General features: G+C 33.3%; 2 protein-coding genes and 1 non-coding gene across 5 annotated transcripts; 1 reads left to right on the forward strand and 2 right to left on the reverse strand.

Moving 5' to 3' along the window:
* The first annotated feature begins 4,830 nt into the window (after positions 1-4,830).
* On the forward strand, positions 4,831-4,971 carry LOC131170166 (small nucleolar RNA snoR137). The gene has a single exon (XR_009141103.1). It is a non-coding gene; the product is annotated as a small nucleolar RNA snoR137 (small nucleolar RNA).
* A 312-nt stretch (positions 4,972-5,283) lies between these two features.
* LOC110649497 (protein SIEVE ELEMENT OCCLUSION B) lies at positions 5,284-8,512 on the reverse strand. 2 transcript variants are annotated; one of them, XM_021804084.2, is made up of 8 exons: positions 8,382-8,512; positions 8,032-8,240; positions 7,837-7,944; positions 7,316-7,764; positions 7,092-7,201; positions 6,818-6,984; positions 6,232-6,723; positions 5,284-6,135 (listed from the first exon to the last, which is right to left on the reverse strand). In XM_021804084.2, exons 2-8 carry the CDS (start codon positions 8,236-8,238, stop codon positions 5,512-5,514), a joined length of 2,157 nt encoding a protein of 718 aa, XP_021659776.1. In that variant the 5' UTR covers positions 8,239-8,240; positions 8,382-8,512; the 3' UTR covers positions 5,284-5,511. The 2 variants fall into 2 exon arrangements, with proteins under 2 accessions (XP_021659776.1, XP_021659775.1); XM_021804083.2 differs by lacking the exon at positions 8,382-8,512 and having other exon boundaries at positions 8,032-8,326.
* A 4,103-nt stretch (positions 8,513-12,615) lies between these two features.
* LOC110649496 (protein SIEVE ELEMENT OCCLUSION B) lies at positions 12,616-15,618 on the reverse strand. 2 transcript variants are annotated; one of them, XM_058128920.1, is made up of 7 exons: positions 15,351-15,618; positions 15,145-15,252; positions 14,625-15,073; positions 14,431-14,540; positions 14,161-14,327; positions 13,575-14,066; positions 12,616-13,478 (listed from the first exon to the last, which is right to left on the reverse strand). In XM_058128920.1, the coding sequence occupies exons 1-7, from the start codon at positions 15,543-15,545 to the stop codon at positions 12,855-12,857; spliced, it is 2,145 nt and encodes a 714-aa protein (XP_057984903.1). In that variant the 5' UTR covers positions 15,546-15,618; the 3' UTR covers positions 12,616-12,854. The 2 variants fall into 2 exon arrangements, with proteins under 2 accessions (XP_057984903.1, XP_021659774.2); XM_021804082.2 differs by having other exon boundaries at positions 15,339-15,617.
* Between the last annotated feature and the right edge of the window lie 549 nt (positions 15,619-16,167).

A 16,167-nucleotide genomic window follows, 5' to 3' on the forward strand; every position in this document is an offset into this window, starting at 1 on the left:
GGCCAATATATTGTTTTTGGATATTTCTTTTGTTTTAATTTATTGTACATAAGTAAAGATAGCTAGGAGATCTGATCTGTAAATATTTTATTTTGATCCTCACGGAGAGGATTCATGTACATTTAAGTATCTATTATTGTTTGATGGGCACAGAGCCATATTATATATATAAAATGTATTTCAATAGGTTCCATGATTTTTTTTAGCTATAAATTTAGGGAAAACTCTGTCAGGTTTTTCAGGTTACACCAGTCTCTATAGGTTAGGGGCGGGTGTGACAATAGATGATCACGTAAATACAATTCTGCCTTGTTTTCTTGGCAGTGGAAGAGGCTTGGACATGAGAAACCATGGAGAAAGATCGAGGGGCCATAGTGGTGGTGGTGGCGGAGGCAAAGATAAAATCGATGCTCTTGGGAGACCATTGTAAGTGTGACATTAATTGCTTTGTAAGCCTAGAAACTGAAAAGTTTGATTGATATGGTTAATTGGTCTGTCTGTGTGTTGAAAAGTGACTGTCACTGAATTTCTAAGGAAGCTAGGAAAGTTTGAGTGAATATTTATTTTCTTATGTAATAAAGTGAAAGATTCTTTGGAAAATAAAGTTTGAATTTTTGGACTAGTTGTTATTGCTATTTTGCTAGTTGAAATTGAGAAAGGTCGCAATTCCATCAGCATTTGAAATGCTAAAAATTGAAGAACATGTATTTCAAGTGGGTTGAATGTTGTAGCATAGTGTAAGGAACTATTATAATATGCTTATGTTTACAGTTACATTTAAATTTGTTTAGATGGACCCAGTATTGTTAAGTTTATATTTTATTAACATTCAGGACTCGCATTTTGCGTCATATGGCCACTGAGTTAAACTTGAATATGCGCAGTGATAGGTATGTGAAAGTTCAAGATTTACTAAAGTTGAATATGAAGACATTTGCCAATATTCCATAAGCTCACATACAGTTGATGACATTAAGGAGGTCTGTTCATTAAATGCTTCTCTTTCCTGACTTATTTTTGTGTCTTCAGCCTTTGGCAAAGTGTCCGCCTGGTATTTGATCAAACAATGGTTTAAGGAATTATTGATTATGAATCAGTTTCTCTGTGTTTCATCATGTATCCAAAGGTTTTCATGTGTCTATTGTTCTTCTGATACTTTTCGAAAATGTGTTTTTTGTTTTTTGAAAGATTACAATAAAGTTTTAATTTCATTTGTTTTTTTGAAAGAATTTAATTTTTTAGTAAAGTTATGCAACCTGTTAAATAACTAGTGCCTTTTTCTTAAAATGCTTTGTTGAGACTTGGGAGCTTTAATAAAGAACAAGATGTACAGATAATTACTGCTTAGGTCTCATTAGCCTTTACTTAGACATTGCTGAAGAGGGTTCTACAGAACAACTGGCTTGATAACTAAAGTTAGACCCTAGCATTTTTTTTTAATATATATTACTTTCTTTCTCAAGGTTTAATAAAATGAAATTTAATGCTACATATATGATTTGGTTTGTCTTGCATAAAAGTTTTTAGAATTGCATTTTGTTTATTTGTTCCAGGCTGTCAGAAAGGATAATAAGCAGCGATTCAGCCTTCTAGAGGAAAATGGGGACCTTCTGATACGTGGAAACCAAGGCCGCACAATTAAAGTGAAAAATCCCTTTGTTAATATAGGATGATCATTAGGTTGAACGTATTAAAGGATTGTTCTAGTGAAGAACTATTTGGAGATGGTTATGCTTCTACATTCACAATTATGCTTGTACTATAATAGTATAATAATCCATTGAACTTGGTTAATTTGCTTTTGATTTCTTTGGGCTTTTGTTAATTGCTTGGGGCATTGGGAGGACAATATAATTAGTTTATTTTGTATGTAGATTTGCATGTGACTTTGTCAAGCTATAACTTCATTCTAATGGATTTTGATTGTTTTATGCCTAATGGATCTTGATTGTTTTATGCCCATGTTTATTTATGATACCCGAGCAAGGATTGGATTGGATTGGATTGCAAACCATAGACATGACATGAGTTATTTTTCTTACATTTATGAGACCTGTTTATTAACTAAACATATTTCTCCATTTTCTCCCATGACTCTTGAATTCAAATACTTGTTTCTTTATCTATTGTTTAATTGTCTTGGGAAGTTTGTGTTTGAATTGCATATCTTTGTATTGCACCCCCACCTCCACCTAGGAAGAGAGAGAGAGAGAGAGAGAGAGAGAGAGAATAAAATGCCATGGTTGATGTTGGATTGAACATCTGATTTAATGGGGTTTCATATGATTATGCAGACAATTGAATCTGAGAGTTTATTAAAACCAATTCCTTCAGCTGAAGAAGTTCCAGGTAAAGATGAATATTATGAAAATATTTGTCCTCTCAAATAGTATTCTTCATTTTAGATTTTTTTTTTAAATATTAGATTACCACTGGTTCTCTTTTCCTGCTATTTCAGTGTGAGTACGTGGAACCTATAAGAAGAATATGGAATCAATATTTGAGTCCGGCTTAAAGCAGATGCAAAGATTGCATGTTCATTTCTCATGTGGTTTGCCAACTGTTGGTGAAGTGATTAGTGGTAAGATATCTGAGAAATATTTACGTATCATTTTTTACTATTGATGACTTAGTATTTTGGAGATATGCGGTTGTTCCCTTTCACAATTCTTCTTCTTCTTCTTCTTCTTCTAAATCAACTTAGAAATAACACATGCTCCCTATGTGGATATTGAAGGAAGAACAGAATTGAATATATAATCTACTGTAGATGAGCTTTCCATAAAATTTATAGATATGATTAGGCATAATTAGTAGATTTTCCTTCATTGTCATAGGATTCAGCATGTCATATTGGTGGGTCTATGCATTAATAATGTATCCACAGTTGCAGCTTAAGTTGAAGGATGCTATTGAATGGAGAAGTGAAAGAATATTTCAATAATGGCCATAGGAACATGCTTTAATAAATTGTATATCATGTCAAGACAACATTCAACTCCTCTCATGATTGTCATACGACAAGGATATTGAATTAAGGAATCATTTTAGATAAATGACAAATCATAAGATTGAACAATACGGTCTGGGAATGACTTCTGGTGATTTTACGTGATTCATCATCTTTCAGGCATGAGACGGGACATTAATGTTTTGATTTATCTTGATGTCAAAAAGACTCTAGAAGGTATAACATCCTAACAACTTAACTTTCAAGTACATAATAAATTGCATACAACTATATGTTACCTTACATCTGCTAATTGGTAGTTCATAGATGAAGAGAGTAAAGACTCGAGAACCTTTTATTTATTTATTTATTTGCTGTTTTTGTTGATTTCAGAGGGAATGAAGCTTTACATATCAGACAATAAGGTGATCCTGACTGAAGGTTTTGGTGTTGTTGTGCCTGTAAAATACTTTGAAAAGATTGAGCCATGGCCAGATAGACGACCTATAACATTCTCAGCATAAAATGTAGATTTGTTCCCTGTGTTATTGATTATAATAATTGTATATTGAGATTATATTAATGGCATTATGATTTGGTTTATATATTCATTGATCTCTTGTAATTTGTTAAATAATAAATCGATTATTAGGAATGTTACGTTCAAATGTCATATAAATTTAAAGAGAAATAAAATATATTAAAGATAAATTAATTAAATCTTTTATAGCAATTTAAATTAAAATAATAATAATAATTAAAAAATTATGAATATTAAAAAAATTAACATTTTAACTTTTTAAGATTTATAAAAAAAACTAAACAAAATTTTAATAAAAAATATTTCAAACGAATATATCAATAATAATTATAATTAAAAAAATTAATGTTATAAAATTAAATCAAATTGATCCGAATTTATTTTATCATTTTAATATAATTTTTATTAAATTATGGTAAATAAAAAAATTTGTATGGACAAAATCGATTCTATGCATGTATTTTTCATTTTTTTAGATATTTTGAACAATTATATGTTTTTATGTAATTAAATATATAATATGTAAATATTTATAATAATAAATTATACATATTTTAATATTTTATATTATTTTATTAATTTAATACACGTGCTTAAAAATTGGTATTGATAAATAATATAAAAAATAACTCATATTTATAAATAATAATAATAATATAAAATTATTAAAAAATAATATAAAAATTCCTATATATATATAGATACATTATAATTATTATAGAAAAAAGGACATTTTAATTATCTTTATTAAAATTTTAATTATAATTTTAAAGGTAGAGACTAACACATAAATTTATTAAAATGTTAAAGACTTAATAAATGGGTTTCAAAAATATAGAATTAATTTGTAAATTTTGTTAAATATTATAAGTTAAATTGTAATTTACTCTGAATTAGTGGGCTAATTTAAGTAGAAGGGCATTAATGTCACACCGAAAAAGGTTATTCTGCACAAAGATTACTCGGATATAATAATAATACCAGGGTCTCTATATTTTCCTTTATAAATAAAGCCCCTTTCTTCCTCCTGTCCAATCATATGACAGTCTTCATTGCCATTGGAAAGAAAGATAAAAAGATTGTACTTTTGAGTCTTTGAAACTAATTTACATTTTTTTTTATTTGATCGCTTTCAAATAGGCGTTGCGTTCTTCAATGGCTTTGCTAAATCCAAAAGGACGCGTCAAAGGAAGCGTAAGTAATAAATCTCAGTTCCATTTTCTCTTGAGTATGTAATTTACTACAACATTGCTGCTGCGTTTTGATCAATAGAGAGAAACGATTGTTGGGACTGTGCCAATGTTTTGGATGAAATTATGTTGTGATTGAATAATTTGTTGTTGCTTCTTTCTGGTGAACTCTTCCAATTGAAGTGGAAGATGTTCATGTTTCCGAAGCATAGATTGATATCCAGTATTAAACAACACTGTGTATTTCTTTCTGTGTATTTTCATAGTGTTACCTGTCTCCTGGTACATTTCCTTGCAATCCCATTTCTTTCTTTCTCAAAATAGTTTTAAAGGGTTTCTTTTTAATCCATTTGAATGAGGGATGAAGATTTTCTGAAATTGAAGATTTGATTTTTTTTTTCCTTTTAATTTATTTATGAAAATCATTTTTTTTTAATTTAAGTTAAGAAAATGAACATTTGGATCAACCATCCATTACGTGCCCATCTCTAACACTTACTGCAAAACTAGCAAGGCAGTGGACCCAGCAATTTGCACAACAAGAGCCTCGAGAATAGTTCACTCTTCAATAATTAAGTTAAAGTTGAAGAGTAACAGGAAAGTAAAGGAAAACTAATTAATAATTTCGCTTAATTGAAAATACTTGAACGGAAAGAACACAAATGCAAAGACATAGCAGTTTTCCCCCTGCTTGCTCAACATCTTAATTATACAACAGCAGAAGTAAACAAGCAACTAAAGGCTACAACAGCTATTAAATCCCAATCCATTCACAGTTCAAACCATATATATCGCCATAGCACACAGCATTAGATTAATTAAACATAGGCTTAATCATTGCAACAGCGGTACATGATGAACCTCTCCATGGGGCGGTTGCAATCAGCGCACACTATCATTTCAGGGATGCTTCCTATAGTCCCTGACAGAATCAATCTGTTGCAGTGATGTGGATTATGGCGCCCACGGAGGTTGTCATTAAGTGCAGTCACAAATCCCCTTTCATCTGCAATGTGCTTCCATGACTGAAGGGCATCAAAGGTCTCCAAGATATCAGCCCCTTTTGCCTTTGTCATTTGATCCTGATCCCCTGATCCTTTACTAATCAGAGCCCACCCGTGTTCACTTCCGTCGAAGCTGAGCATGGTCACAATCTCCTGCATTATTGAGTCATTTTCTACAGTCCTGTTATGTTGCATCTTGGAGTGCCACATGCTCTCCAGCCTCACCCAGAAGAACCAGATCATTGTGAGGTCTAACGTATGGCTAAGTTTTTCTGCTTCAATAATTGAATTGTTTCTTTTCACTTTCTCCCTTGGATTGCTTTTTCCTACATAAAGCATCTCTAACTGGATGTTGGCAGCTTTTGCAACTGCATCTGCCAACCGGGTGAACTTGCGGATCCAACTTATATCCTCTCCACCATACAAGCATATGTACTTCCCTCCTTGTATCTGAGATGCCAACAAAAGTGACAAGTCTGTGTTATATTAGCAATTAATTAGCAAAACATCAAGGGGTAGCTTTTCAGATAGAAAGGTAAACTATACCCAAGCGGGGATTTTTGGATCAATAGTATCTGCCAACAACTCAATTCTCCAGGTTTCTTCTTTCCAGAGTTCTTCCTCCCTAATGCTGGTGAAAGGGAAAGCTGTGATTCCCCAAATCCACATCATATGGATAGCATTAGGATTCACTACTTTCCCTTGCTGGTCCAAGACCACGAGCAAGGGCTTCTTGTTGAAGCGCCACACCTCCTTGATGTATCTGATGACTGCTCGATCGAGCAGTGAAGGGTGAAACAGTGAGTACCAAGGCATCATTGATTGGAGATTCTCAAATTGTTTTTTTGTCACTTCATTCCATGGGGTTGATGGGTGCACGACAGGGAGCCAGACTATCTCAAATTGGCTCTCAGTCCTTTCTGGATGCTGCCGAGCCTCAGTGTAAACTTGTAGAAGCATTTCAAGCTCTTCATGGGGTAGTTCCAGGTCTGAGATATATAGCAGCACATTCTTCCTCCTTAGCACATCAAGGCTAACCTGGAACAAAAAAATTGTTGGAGAACTTAAGTATTTCGACACAACATTATTAGCCAGCTTTGGGAGAAGTAATTAAAAGGAATATGTAGTAAACCCTTTTTTGTTTGGCACCGTCAACCCTTTTATGGTTGGCACCATCAAAGAGTGGTAGTTGATCATCTTTAGTATAAATCAGAGTCCTGAGAATCTTTATGTTTTCAATGTGGACAATTTCGAACTGGCGAATGAGTGTTTGATATGCTTCAATGTGCCTTTTCTCATCTGCATATATCATAAAGATCATTTTTGCTTGATGCTGAAAAATGTTTATCCTATTCCTAGTTCCTACTAACAAAACGTATAATTCTTTGAATGGGTGCGACATTCACCTATATGATGATAACAAAGACTGAGTTGTGTCATGAGATGTTCATGAATGCTTCTGATCTTATGGGCCAAACTTGACAGTTCCCATGCTTCCGTTGTCGATGCAGTGTACCTATGTTCAGAAGATAAGATGGAAGAGCAAATGTTTAGAAGCTAGAATATAGTAGTGAAAAATGAGGCAGAATTAATTGTTGTGTATTTAAAGCTTTGTAGATCTAACACATACTCATGGCCCAAGCCAGTGAGGCCAATAATTTGTAAAGTACAAGCCACAATACTCCTGATGGCCCAGTAGACAGCAGTAGGGATATGGGTAGTAGCAGTTAAAATTTCTGGTGCATCAGCAGTGATATACTGAGATGGAAGCTCCTTGAATTCAACAATGCATTTTGCAACATCCAAAGTTGCCCTGATAAGGTTGTTGATTGCCTCAAACTTTGGTTTCAATGCGTCAGCACGTTCGAACATGTCTGGCAATTGCTTAAGCAGCGCAACTGCTTGGGCCAGTGGATTTGTATGGTAAAGCTGGGCGACGAGCCAGAATTCGCCATAGTTTAGCGCTAATGCTGATATGGCAAACACCACCTTTGCATCCCATGAGTAGCTTGATAGCAACTGAAATATTGCCATTGTTGTAGCATGTGGATCTCCACCACCAGAGCTATTGCAGCATATCTTTAAGAAAACATATATCAGAGCATCAGAATCCTGTAAAACTGAATACAACGGGAAGAAGCATATACTAACCTCGCAGGAAATTTTGTTGATTGTGTATGACAAAACATCCATCATTTCATCAGAGCCATTTCGGAGAATCTTATCATCCAATAAATCAAGTTGTGCGTGGGGAGCTCCCTAAAACGAAGTCACAAATTAATGATCAGCTTCATGTTAAAACTGAGAGAGAAATAAACAAATAAAGAATGAAAAAATATTTAGCACTTGTTGATGAACAATGTTAGCCAGGCCAGTGGGTGCAGCTCGTTGGAAAATGTCTTCAACAAGAAGAAGAAGAGGTTTCAATGAAAATTCACGGCCATCAGGAGCATGAGTGGACTGAATTTGATTCATCTTTGCGTTGTCGTCTGATGAAGAAACCGTAACGTGTTCTTTTTTAGGATTTGATACCCTGAGAGGTGCACCTGCCATAGCTGATGAGGCAAAGATGAAACTCTAAATAAGAAAGAAGAACGAAGAGAGAAGAGATTGTGTGTGTGGTTCTGCTTAGCTCTGACCCTTATGTAGACATGCAATTTGAAAAATGACAATCTAAAAAAAAAAAAAATTGTTACCTTGCTTTTAATGGGGTTTAAGAATTTTGGATAAGAGCTAGTCTACAGGCTGCATCATTAATATTCTCTTTTAACTTCATATTTATCAACAGTCTATTTATCTATAATTAATGTAATTAGTTATTAGTCTATATTATAAAAATATAAAAACCATGAATGAGCAAAAATAACAATAATTCTTTATATTATTTATTGATATATTAACAAAGAAAAGACTTTATTAAATAATTAATAATCTCATCTAAATACAACTTCTAATTTAAATAGATGTCCTCATAAGTTTGGAAAGCTATATTGATATTTTAAATTCTTTTAATTTCTCTTTAATTGCATTATTTATTTTCTTTTTTTTAAATAATATTTCTAACATTATATAAAATTATATTATTAATATATTATTTTTGAAATTAAAATTATATCATAAAAGCCAGGAAAAAAACTTAACCAAGAAGGTGCCTTCTAAATTAAGTACAAAAACTTAGGATAGATGCATCATCATGAACTAGAAACAATAAGAAATTGGGGAGTTTATTCCCAAAAAGCAAGTATATTTTTAAATAAAAATAAATATCACAATTTTTGGCATGCATGATCACTAAATTCTGATTTATATTACTTTCAATTTTGTTCTAATAATAAAATATTATTAATGATTAACATGTTTTTTTTACAAAGAATATACACACAAATGATTTTTTAAATAAAAAGTAATAAACATGATAAATACCATTAAAATAACGTCAAAGCTTCCCATCCCATAGCTCTTCAAGGGACTTAATTATAAGGTCCATTAGCTGATACTAACAGTTCTTAATTAAGCTGTAATCTTCGTGTTGGCCAAAAAAAAAAAAAAAAGAAGAAGCTGCAATCTTCGTTGACTGATCTTGTCATTCATTTTTTGACCGTGCCAAGTTAAAGATCTCTCCTTCTGTCATATTATCCTCTGACTGACGTTGTACACATTCTGAGATCTGCTATTACTTGTGCAGACTGGATTGCTTCTCATGCTAGCGTTGGATTGTTAGCGCCTGCATGGATTTCAAATCCACCAGGCCATTTTTTTTAATATTTTTTTCAAATGCAATACTTGCGTTAACAGATCCACTGGGCAAGCGTTACATAAAGATTTTATAACATAAATAAAGGCTCAGATCAACCACTAACAAGACCCAAACTCGCGCCTAAAGTCTAGAAGGCCAGCCCACAGAAACCACTCCACAAACCCTTCATAACTTACTTCACCAAAACCGTCCATAACAATACTGCCTATAACAGTATTGCCGTCAACCTTTAAGCACTCAAAAAACGAAAACTGCCCAAATAATCATTGCAGAAGCGACGGCCAACCAGATGGAGTTGATTTGGAGATTCAGAAAGTAAAAGGAGGCATTGAAAACAAAGGATTGCGTACTACCCACAGATTTGAAGGGAAGTCTCAGCTCTCCGTTGGACCACACAAAGCATACTAACTCTAATTGATACTAACTCTAATTGATGTAACCTGTAATGTGCAGAGGTTGTTATAAGAACTAATCTCTAAATAACAATAAAGATTTAATCTAAAATTTCAAGAAGGAAAAGATCTAAATAACAATAAAGATTTAATCTAAAATTTCAAGAAGGAAAAGATAAAAGTAAGTAAAAGAAACTTTATTAAAAATTGAAGAAATAAATAAAGTTACAAAATCTGAATATAATGGGAGTTTTTATAGAGTTTGATAGTCTCAAATTAATTAGAATAAGAATTTTCAAATAAACATAAATACAATAGAAAATCTAAATAGGATAGAAAAATTAGTAATCCTAATTAAAATTGGATAACTAATAAATATTCCTATTAAAATAAAATAAAATAAATACTTCGCATCATTCACTCACACTTTTAAAAAAAATTCAACCTCAAATTTTAAAGTGTTGAAAAATAAAAAACTTCATTGAAAGATTACACTATATCTCATTCTTGAATGATATCCATAAAGTTGACTTGAACAAAATTGAATTGAGCAATTTCATGTTATTCCTTGCATCAATAGGAACATTTGGACAAATAAAATCAATTAAGATAATTGAAGTTAAAGGGTTAAATAAATTTTTAATCTCCATTGATTCCTCCATTATTAATTGTTCTTCAAGTTCCATTGAAATCTCCATGGTTTGTTGTTCTTCATTCTCTAAGACACTTACTTTAAATTCTTTGTCATTAGGCAATAAAACTAAAGTTTTAGACTCTTCAAGTTCAAATTCTTCAAGCTTAAGGTCTTCAACTTCAGTTTGTTTTTTTGACGTAGGTTGATCTCTTTGTTATTGCTTCAAATTTTAACACCCTTTGATGTCTCAATAAGATTTGATTATTTGTTTCCATTGAAGTACACAATTCCTGAACACCACTTTCTCCTATATTCATTATTAGTAATAAGTGTTTTTTAATAATTAAAGAAAACAAAATCATAATTAACTCTACCATGGTTAACTCATCTGACTTGATTTAATTTATGACTTCTCTTATCAACATTACGAACTCTCAATAAACGGCAAATTTTTTGCAACTGTTGCTTAATTTATGTTATAGAATTTTCTAGGATTTAGAGATTTTGAGTTCTTCTACATGGGTTTTTCTATTTTTAGTCCCTTATCATGTTTTTCTTTACTTTTTCATCATTTACTCTTGTAATTATCAATATGAGTAAGTAGAATCTTTAGATTTCAGAGTTAAAAACCATGTTTTAGATTAATTTATGGATTTAGACTAGTTTATTCTAGATTTTATATAAATATGAGTTTTAATTCTTCTTCTTGTGTTCCTATTTTACTTGCCTAATGTTCATACCCATTGAGTATTGTCTTAATCTTTGATTGAATTATCGAAAGGTGAAAATCATTTATAGATAATCAAGGATTAAATCTCAAAATCACATAAATTTAGAAATAAACTAGGGATTTAAGAAGATTTATTGATTGGTTATAAAACCTAATGGGTTTTAAGTAAATCAAATATTGTACGAAAGTAGGTTTATGTTATTTTGTGGCTTGAAATTTAGATATGTTTTTTATAGATCCAAAAGTTTTGCGTTGCGACCCGATTGGGATAAAAAATGAGATCTATGGTGGAAGCGGAGGGTACAGGTCGATAGGCCCAGGCTCGAAGCCCACCATTGATCTCCTTGGGGGTCGCCCCCACGGTATGAACTAGTATAAATATTATAATATTCTACCCTTTTAGTTAGAGTTGTGAGATATTCGAAAAACATTCTGGGGTTAGAGTTTAAGAGTTTTGAGTGATTGTATCTTGCTCTTTTCATCATAGTAGAACTTTTTTCTCTTGTCTTGCCTATCAACGTAGACCTTACGGTTGAATCACGTTAAATCCTGCATTATTCTTCTTCTCTTTTTTATACTGTGTAATTATGCGATTTGTGTGTGTGCCTTAAATTTGCGTGTTTGTTATAACAGTTTAGTTTTCTTAAACTCAATTTTCTCTTAAAATTGGATGAACCAAAATAAATCCCAATTAATTTATGCATAAACCCTAACTCTGAATCATTTTTACTATTAATTAGCCTTTAATTTTAATTAATCGTTAATAATTTAGTTTAATTGCATCTAAATTAGGAATTTATTTGCTTTGCTCCTTACTTATTTTGTTTAGATTAATCAATTTTACTAATCTTATTTACATTTACATTTTATTTCCATTATCATTAGCCTAAATAATCGCTTCATTCATAGTTTGGTAATGAAACAAAAATTCTCATCAGAACAATACTTAACTTATCACTTTATTACTTGATACGGCCCGTATACTTGTAGAAGCCACACATTAATTTCCTTTCTGTGTAGTTTCAGTGTGTTACCTATCTCTTGGTACATTTTCTTGCATTCCCATTTCTTTCTTTTTCAAAATTGTTTTAAAGGGTTTCTTTAAATCCATTTGGATGAGGGACGAAGATTTTCTGAAATGGAAGAAAAGAACCTAATATAACAAGAATTAAAAAATTACTCTGAAAAAAAGTAAAACAGAAGGGTGATGGATATAAAATTTTTAAAATTTAAGCGAAGAAAATGAACATTTGGATTAACTACCATAACATTTGGCCATTTTGGAACCTCTTTTGTGTGCATTGTGATCCCAAACTCTCAAGGCAATGGAATTTGAACAAGAAGAGCTTCAGGTATAATTCACTCTTCAATAATTAAGTTAACTCTTCAATAATTAAGTTAAAGGTAAAGAGTAACAGAAAAGAAAAGGAAAACTAATTAATAATTTAGCTTAACAAAAAGATATTTGAATGGAAAAATTACAAATGCAGAGATATACATAGCGGGTTCTCCCCCTGCATGTTCAACATCTTAATTATACAACAGCAGAAGTAAACAAGCAACTACAGGCTACAACGCTATTAAATCCCAATCCATTCACAGTTCAAACCATAGATATTGCCATAGCACACAGCATTAGATTAATTAAACATAGGCTTAATCATTGCAACAACGGTACATGATGAACTTCTCCATGGGGCGGTTGCAATCAGCGCACAACATCATCTCAGGGATGCTTCCTATAGTCCCTGACAGAATCAACCTGTTACAGTGATGTTGGCTATGGCGTCCATGGAGGTTGTCATTAAGTGCAGTCACAAATCCCCTTTCATCTGCATTGTGCTTCCATGACTGAAAGTCTTCGAAAGTCTCCAGGATATCGGCCCCTTTTATCTTTGCCATTTGATCCTGATCCCCTGATCCTCTACTAATCAAAGCCCACCCGTGTTCACTTCCGTCGAAGCTGAGCATGGTCACAATCTCCTGCATTATTGAGTCATTTTCTACAGTCCTGTTATGTTGCATCTTGGAGTGCCACATGCTCTCCAGCCTCACCCAGAAGAACCAGATCATTGTAAGATCTAATGTATGGCTAAGTTTTTCTGCTTCAATAATTGAGTTGTTTCTTTTCACTTTCTCCCTTGGATTGCTTTTTCCAACGTAAAGCATCTCTAACTGGATGTTGGCAGCTTGTGCAACTCCATTTGCCATCAGGGTGAATTGGCGGATCCAACTTATATCCTCTCCACCATACAAGCATATGTACTTCCCTCCTTGTATCTGAGATGCCAAGAAAGTGACAAGTTTGTGTTATATTGGCAATTAATTAGCAAAAACATCAAGGGGTAACTTTTGAGATAGAGAGGTAAACCATACCCAAGCGGGGATTTTTGGATCAATAGTATCTGCCAATAACTCAATTCTCCAGGTTTCTTCTCTCCAGAGTGCTTCCTCCCTGATGCTGGTGAAAGGGAAAGCTGTGATTCCCCAAATCCACATCATATGGATAGCATTAGAATTCACTACTTTCCCTTGATGGTCCAAGACCACGAGCATGGGCTTCCTGTTGAAATGCCACACCTCCTTGATGTATCTGATGACTGCTCGATCAAGCAGTGAAGGGTGAAATACCGAGTACCAAGGCATCATTGATCGGAGACTCTCAAATTGCTTTTGTTTCACTTCATTCCATGGGGTTGATGGGTGCACGACAGGGAGCCAGACTATCTCAAATTGGCTCTCAGTCCTTTTTGGATGCTGCCGAGCCTCAGTGTAAATTTGTAGAAGCATTTCAAGCTCTTCATGTGGTAGTTCCAGGTCTGAGATATATAGCAGCACATTCTTCCTCCTTAACACATCAAGGCTAGCCTGAACCAAAAAATTGTTAGAGAACTTGAGTGTTTCGATGACAATATTATTAGCCAGCATCGGGAGAACTAATTAAAAGGAATAAGTAGTAAACCCTTTTTAGTTTGGCACCATCAACCCTATTTTGGTCGGCACCATTAAAGAGTGGTAGTTGATCATCGTTAGCATAAATCAAAGTCCTGAGAATCTTTATGTTATCAATGTGGACAGTTTCGAACTGGTGAATGAGTGTTTGATATGCTTCAATGTGCCTTTTCTCGTCTGCATATATCATAAAAAAGATCATTTTTGCTTGATGCTGAAAAATGTTTATCCTATTCCTACTAACATAACGTATAATTCTTTGAACGGGTGCGACGCTCACCTATATGATGATAACAAACACTGAGTTGCGTCACGAGATGTTCATGAATGCTTCTGACCTTATGGGCCAAACTTGATAATTCCCATGCTTCCGCTGTCGATGCTATGTACCTGTGTTCAGAAGATAAGATGCAGGAGCATATTTTTACAAGCTAGAATACTGTAGTGAAAAATGAGGCGGAACTAAAGACATACTCATGACCCAAGCCAGTGAGGCCAATAATTTGTGAAGCACAAGCCACAATACTCCTGATGGCCCAGTAAACAGCAGTAGGGATATGAGCAGTAGCAGTTAACATTTCTGGTGCATCAGCAGTGATGTACTGAGATGGAAGCTCCTTGAATTCAACAACGCATTTTGCAACATCCAAAGTAGCCCTGATAATGTTGTTGATTGCCTCAAACTTTGGTTTCAATGCGTCAGCACGTTCGAACATGTCTGGCAATTGCTTAAGCAGTGCAACTGCTTGGGCCAGTGCGTTTGTATGGTAAAGCTGGGCGACGAGCCAGAATTCTCCATAGTTTACCGCTAATGCTGATAAGGATAGCACCACCTTTGCATCCCATGAGTAGCTTGATAGCAACTGAAATATTGCCAATGTTGTAGCATGTGGATCTCCACCACCAGAGCTTTTGCAGGATATCTGTAAGAAAAGCTATGTCAGAATTCAGAATCCATTAAATTTAAATACTATGAGAAGAAGCATAAACTAACCTCGCAGGAAATTTTGTTGATTGTGTATGACAAAACATCCTGCATTTCATCAAATCCACTTCGGAGAGCCTTATCATCCAATAAATCAAGTTGTGCATGGGGAGCTCCCTACAATGAAGTCACAAATTAATTATCAGCTTCATGTTAAAAATGAGAGAAATAAACAAAGAAAGAATGAAAAAAATATGTAGTACTTGTTGACGAACAATGGTAACCAGGCCACTGGGTGCAGCTCGTTGGAAAATGTCTTCAACAAGATGAAGAAGAGGTTTCACAGAAAATTCACGGCCATCAGGAGCATGAGTGGACTGAATTTGATTCATCTTTGCGTTGTCGTCTGATGAACAAAACACAACGCGTTCTTTTTTAGTATTTGATACCCTGTTAGGTACAGCTGCCATAGCTGATGGGGCAAAGATGAAATTCCAAATAAGAAAGAAAAACAAAGAGAGAAGAGATTGTGCGAATGGTTCTGCTTAGCCCTGACCCTTATGTAGGTCATGCAAATTGGAAAATGACAATTTAAAAAAAAAAAAATTATCACCTTGCTTCGGACGGGGTTTAAGAATTTTGGATAAGAGCTAGTCTACAGGCTGCATTATTATGTTCTCTTTTAACTTAATAATTTATCAATTATGTATCTATTTTTTATATAATTAATTATTATTCTACAAATATCTATGAATGTATAAACCATGAATGAACAGAAATAACCTTAATTCTTTATATTATTTATGGATATATCAACAAAAATAATTAAGAATCTCATCTAAGTACAACTTCTAATTTAAATAGAACTTTAATTATATATAGTATTAAAAAAATCCTTATATTTCCTCACACGTTTGGAAAAGCATTTTTTATATTTTAAATTCTTTTACTTTCTTTGGAATCGCATTATTTATTTCTTTTTTTATAAATAATATTTTTTAAATAATATAAAATTATATTATTACTGTCTTTGTTATAAAAATTTTACAACGATGGTCCATTCTAAAATAAGGCCGAAAAGTCTATTTCATA

This window comes from Hevea brasiliensis, chromosome 10, assembly GCF_030052815.1.
Source record: "Hevea brasiliensis isolate MT/VB/25A 57/8 chromosome 10, ASM3005281v1, whole genome shotgun sequence".
NCBI classification, from domain to species: Eukaryota; Viridiplantae; Streptophyta; class Magnoliopsida; order Malpighiales; family Euphorbiaceae; genus Hevea; species Hevea brasiliensis.

Bases quoted from the DNA above. Each gene is read 5' to 3' on its own strand.
- LOC110649497 (XM_021804084.2), bottom strand. From the start codon at position 8,238: ATGGCAGGTGCACCTCTCAGGGTATCAAATCCTAAAAAAGAACACGTT. The intron at 7,945-8,031 runs GTGCTAAATATT...ACTTCGTTTTAG, and splicing joins CTAACATTGTTCATCAACAA to GGAGCTCCCCACGCACAACT. The intron at 7,202-7,315 runs GTATGTGTTAGA...TTCTGAACATAG, and splicing joins CTCACTGGCTTGGGCCATGA to GTACACTGCATCGACAACGG.
- LOC110649496 (XM_021804082.2), bottom strand. From the start codon at position 15,545: ATGGCAGCTGTACCTAACAGGGTATCAAATACTAAAAAAGAACGCGTT. The intron at 14,328-14,430 runs GTGAGCGTCGCA...TGATATATGCAG, and splicing joins TGTTTGTTATCATCATATAG to ACGAGAAAAGGCACATTGAA. The intron at 14,067-14,160 runs GTTTACTACTTA...TTTTTGGTTCAG, and splicing joins ATGGTGCCAAACTAAAAAGG to GCTAGCCTTGATGTGTTAAG.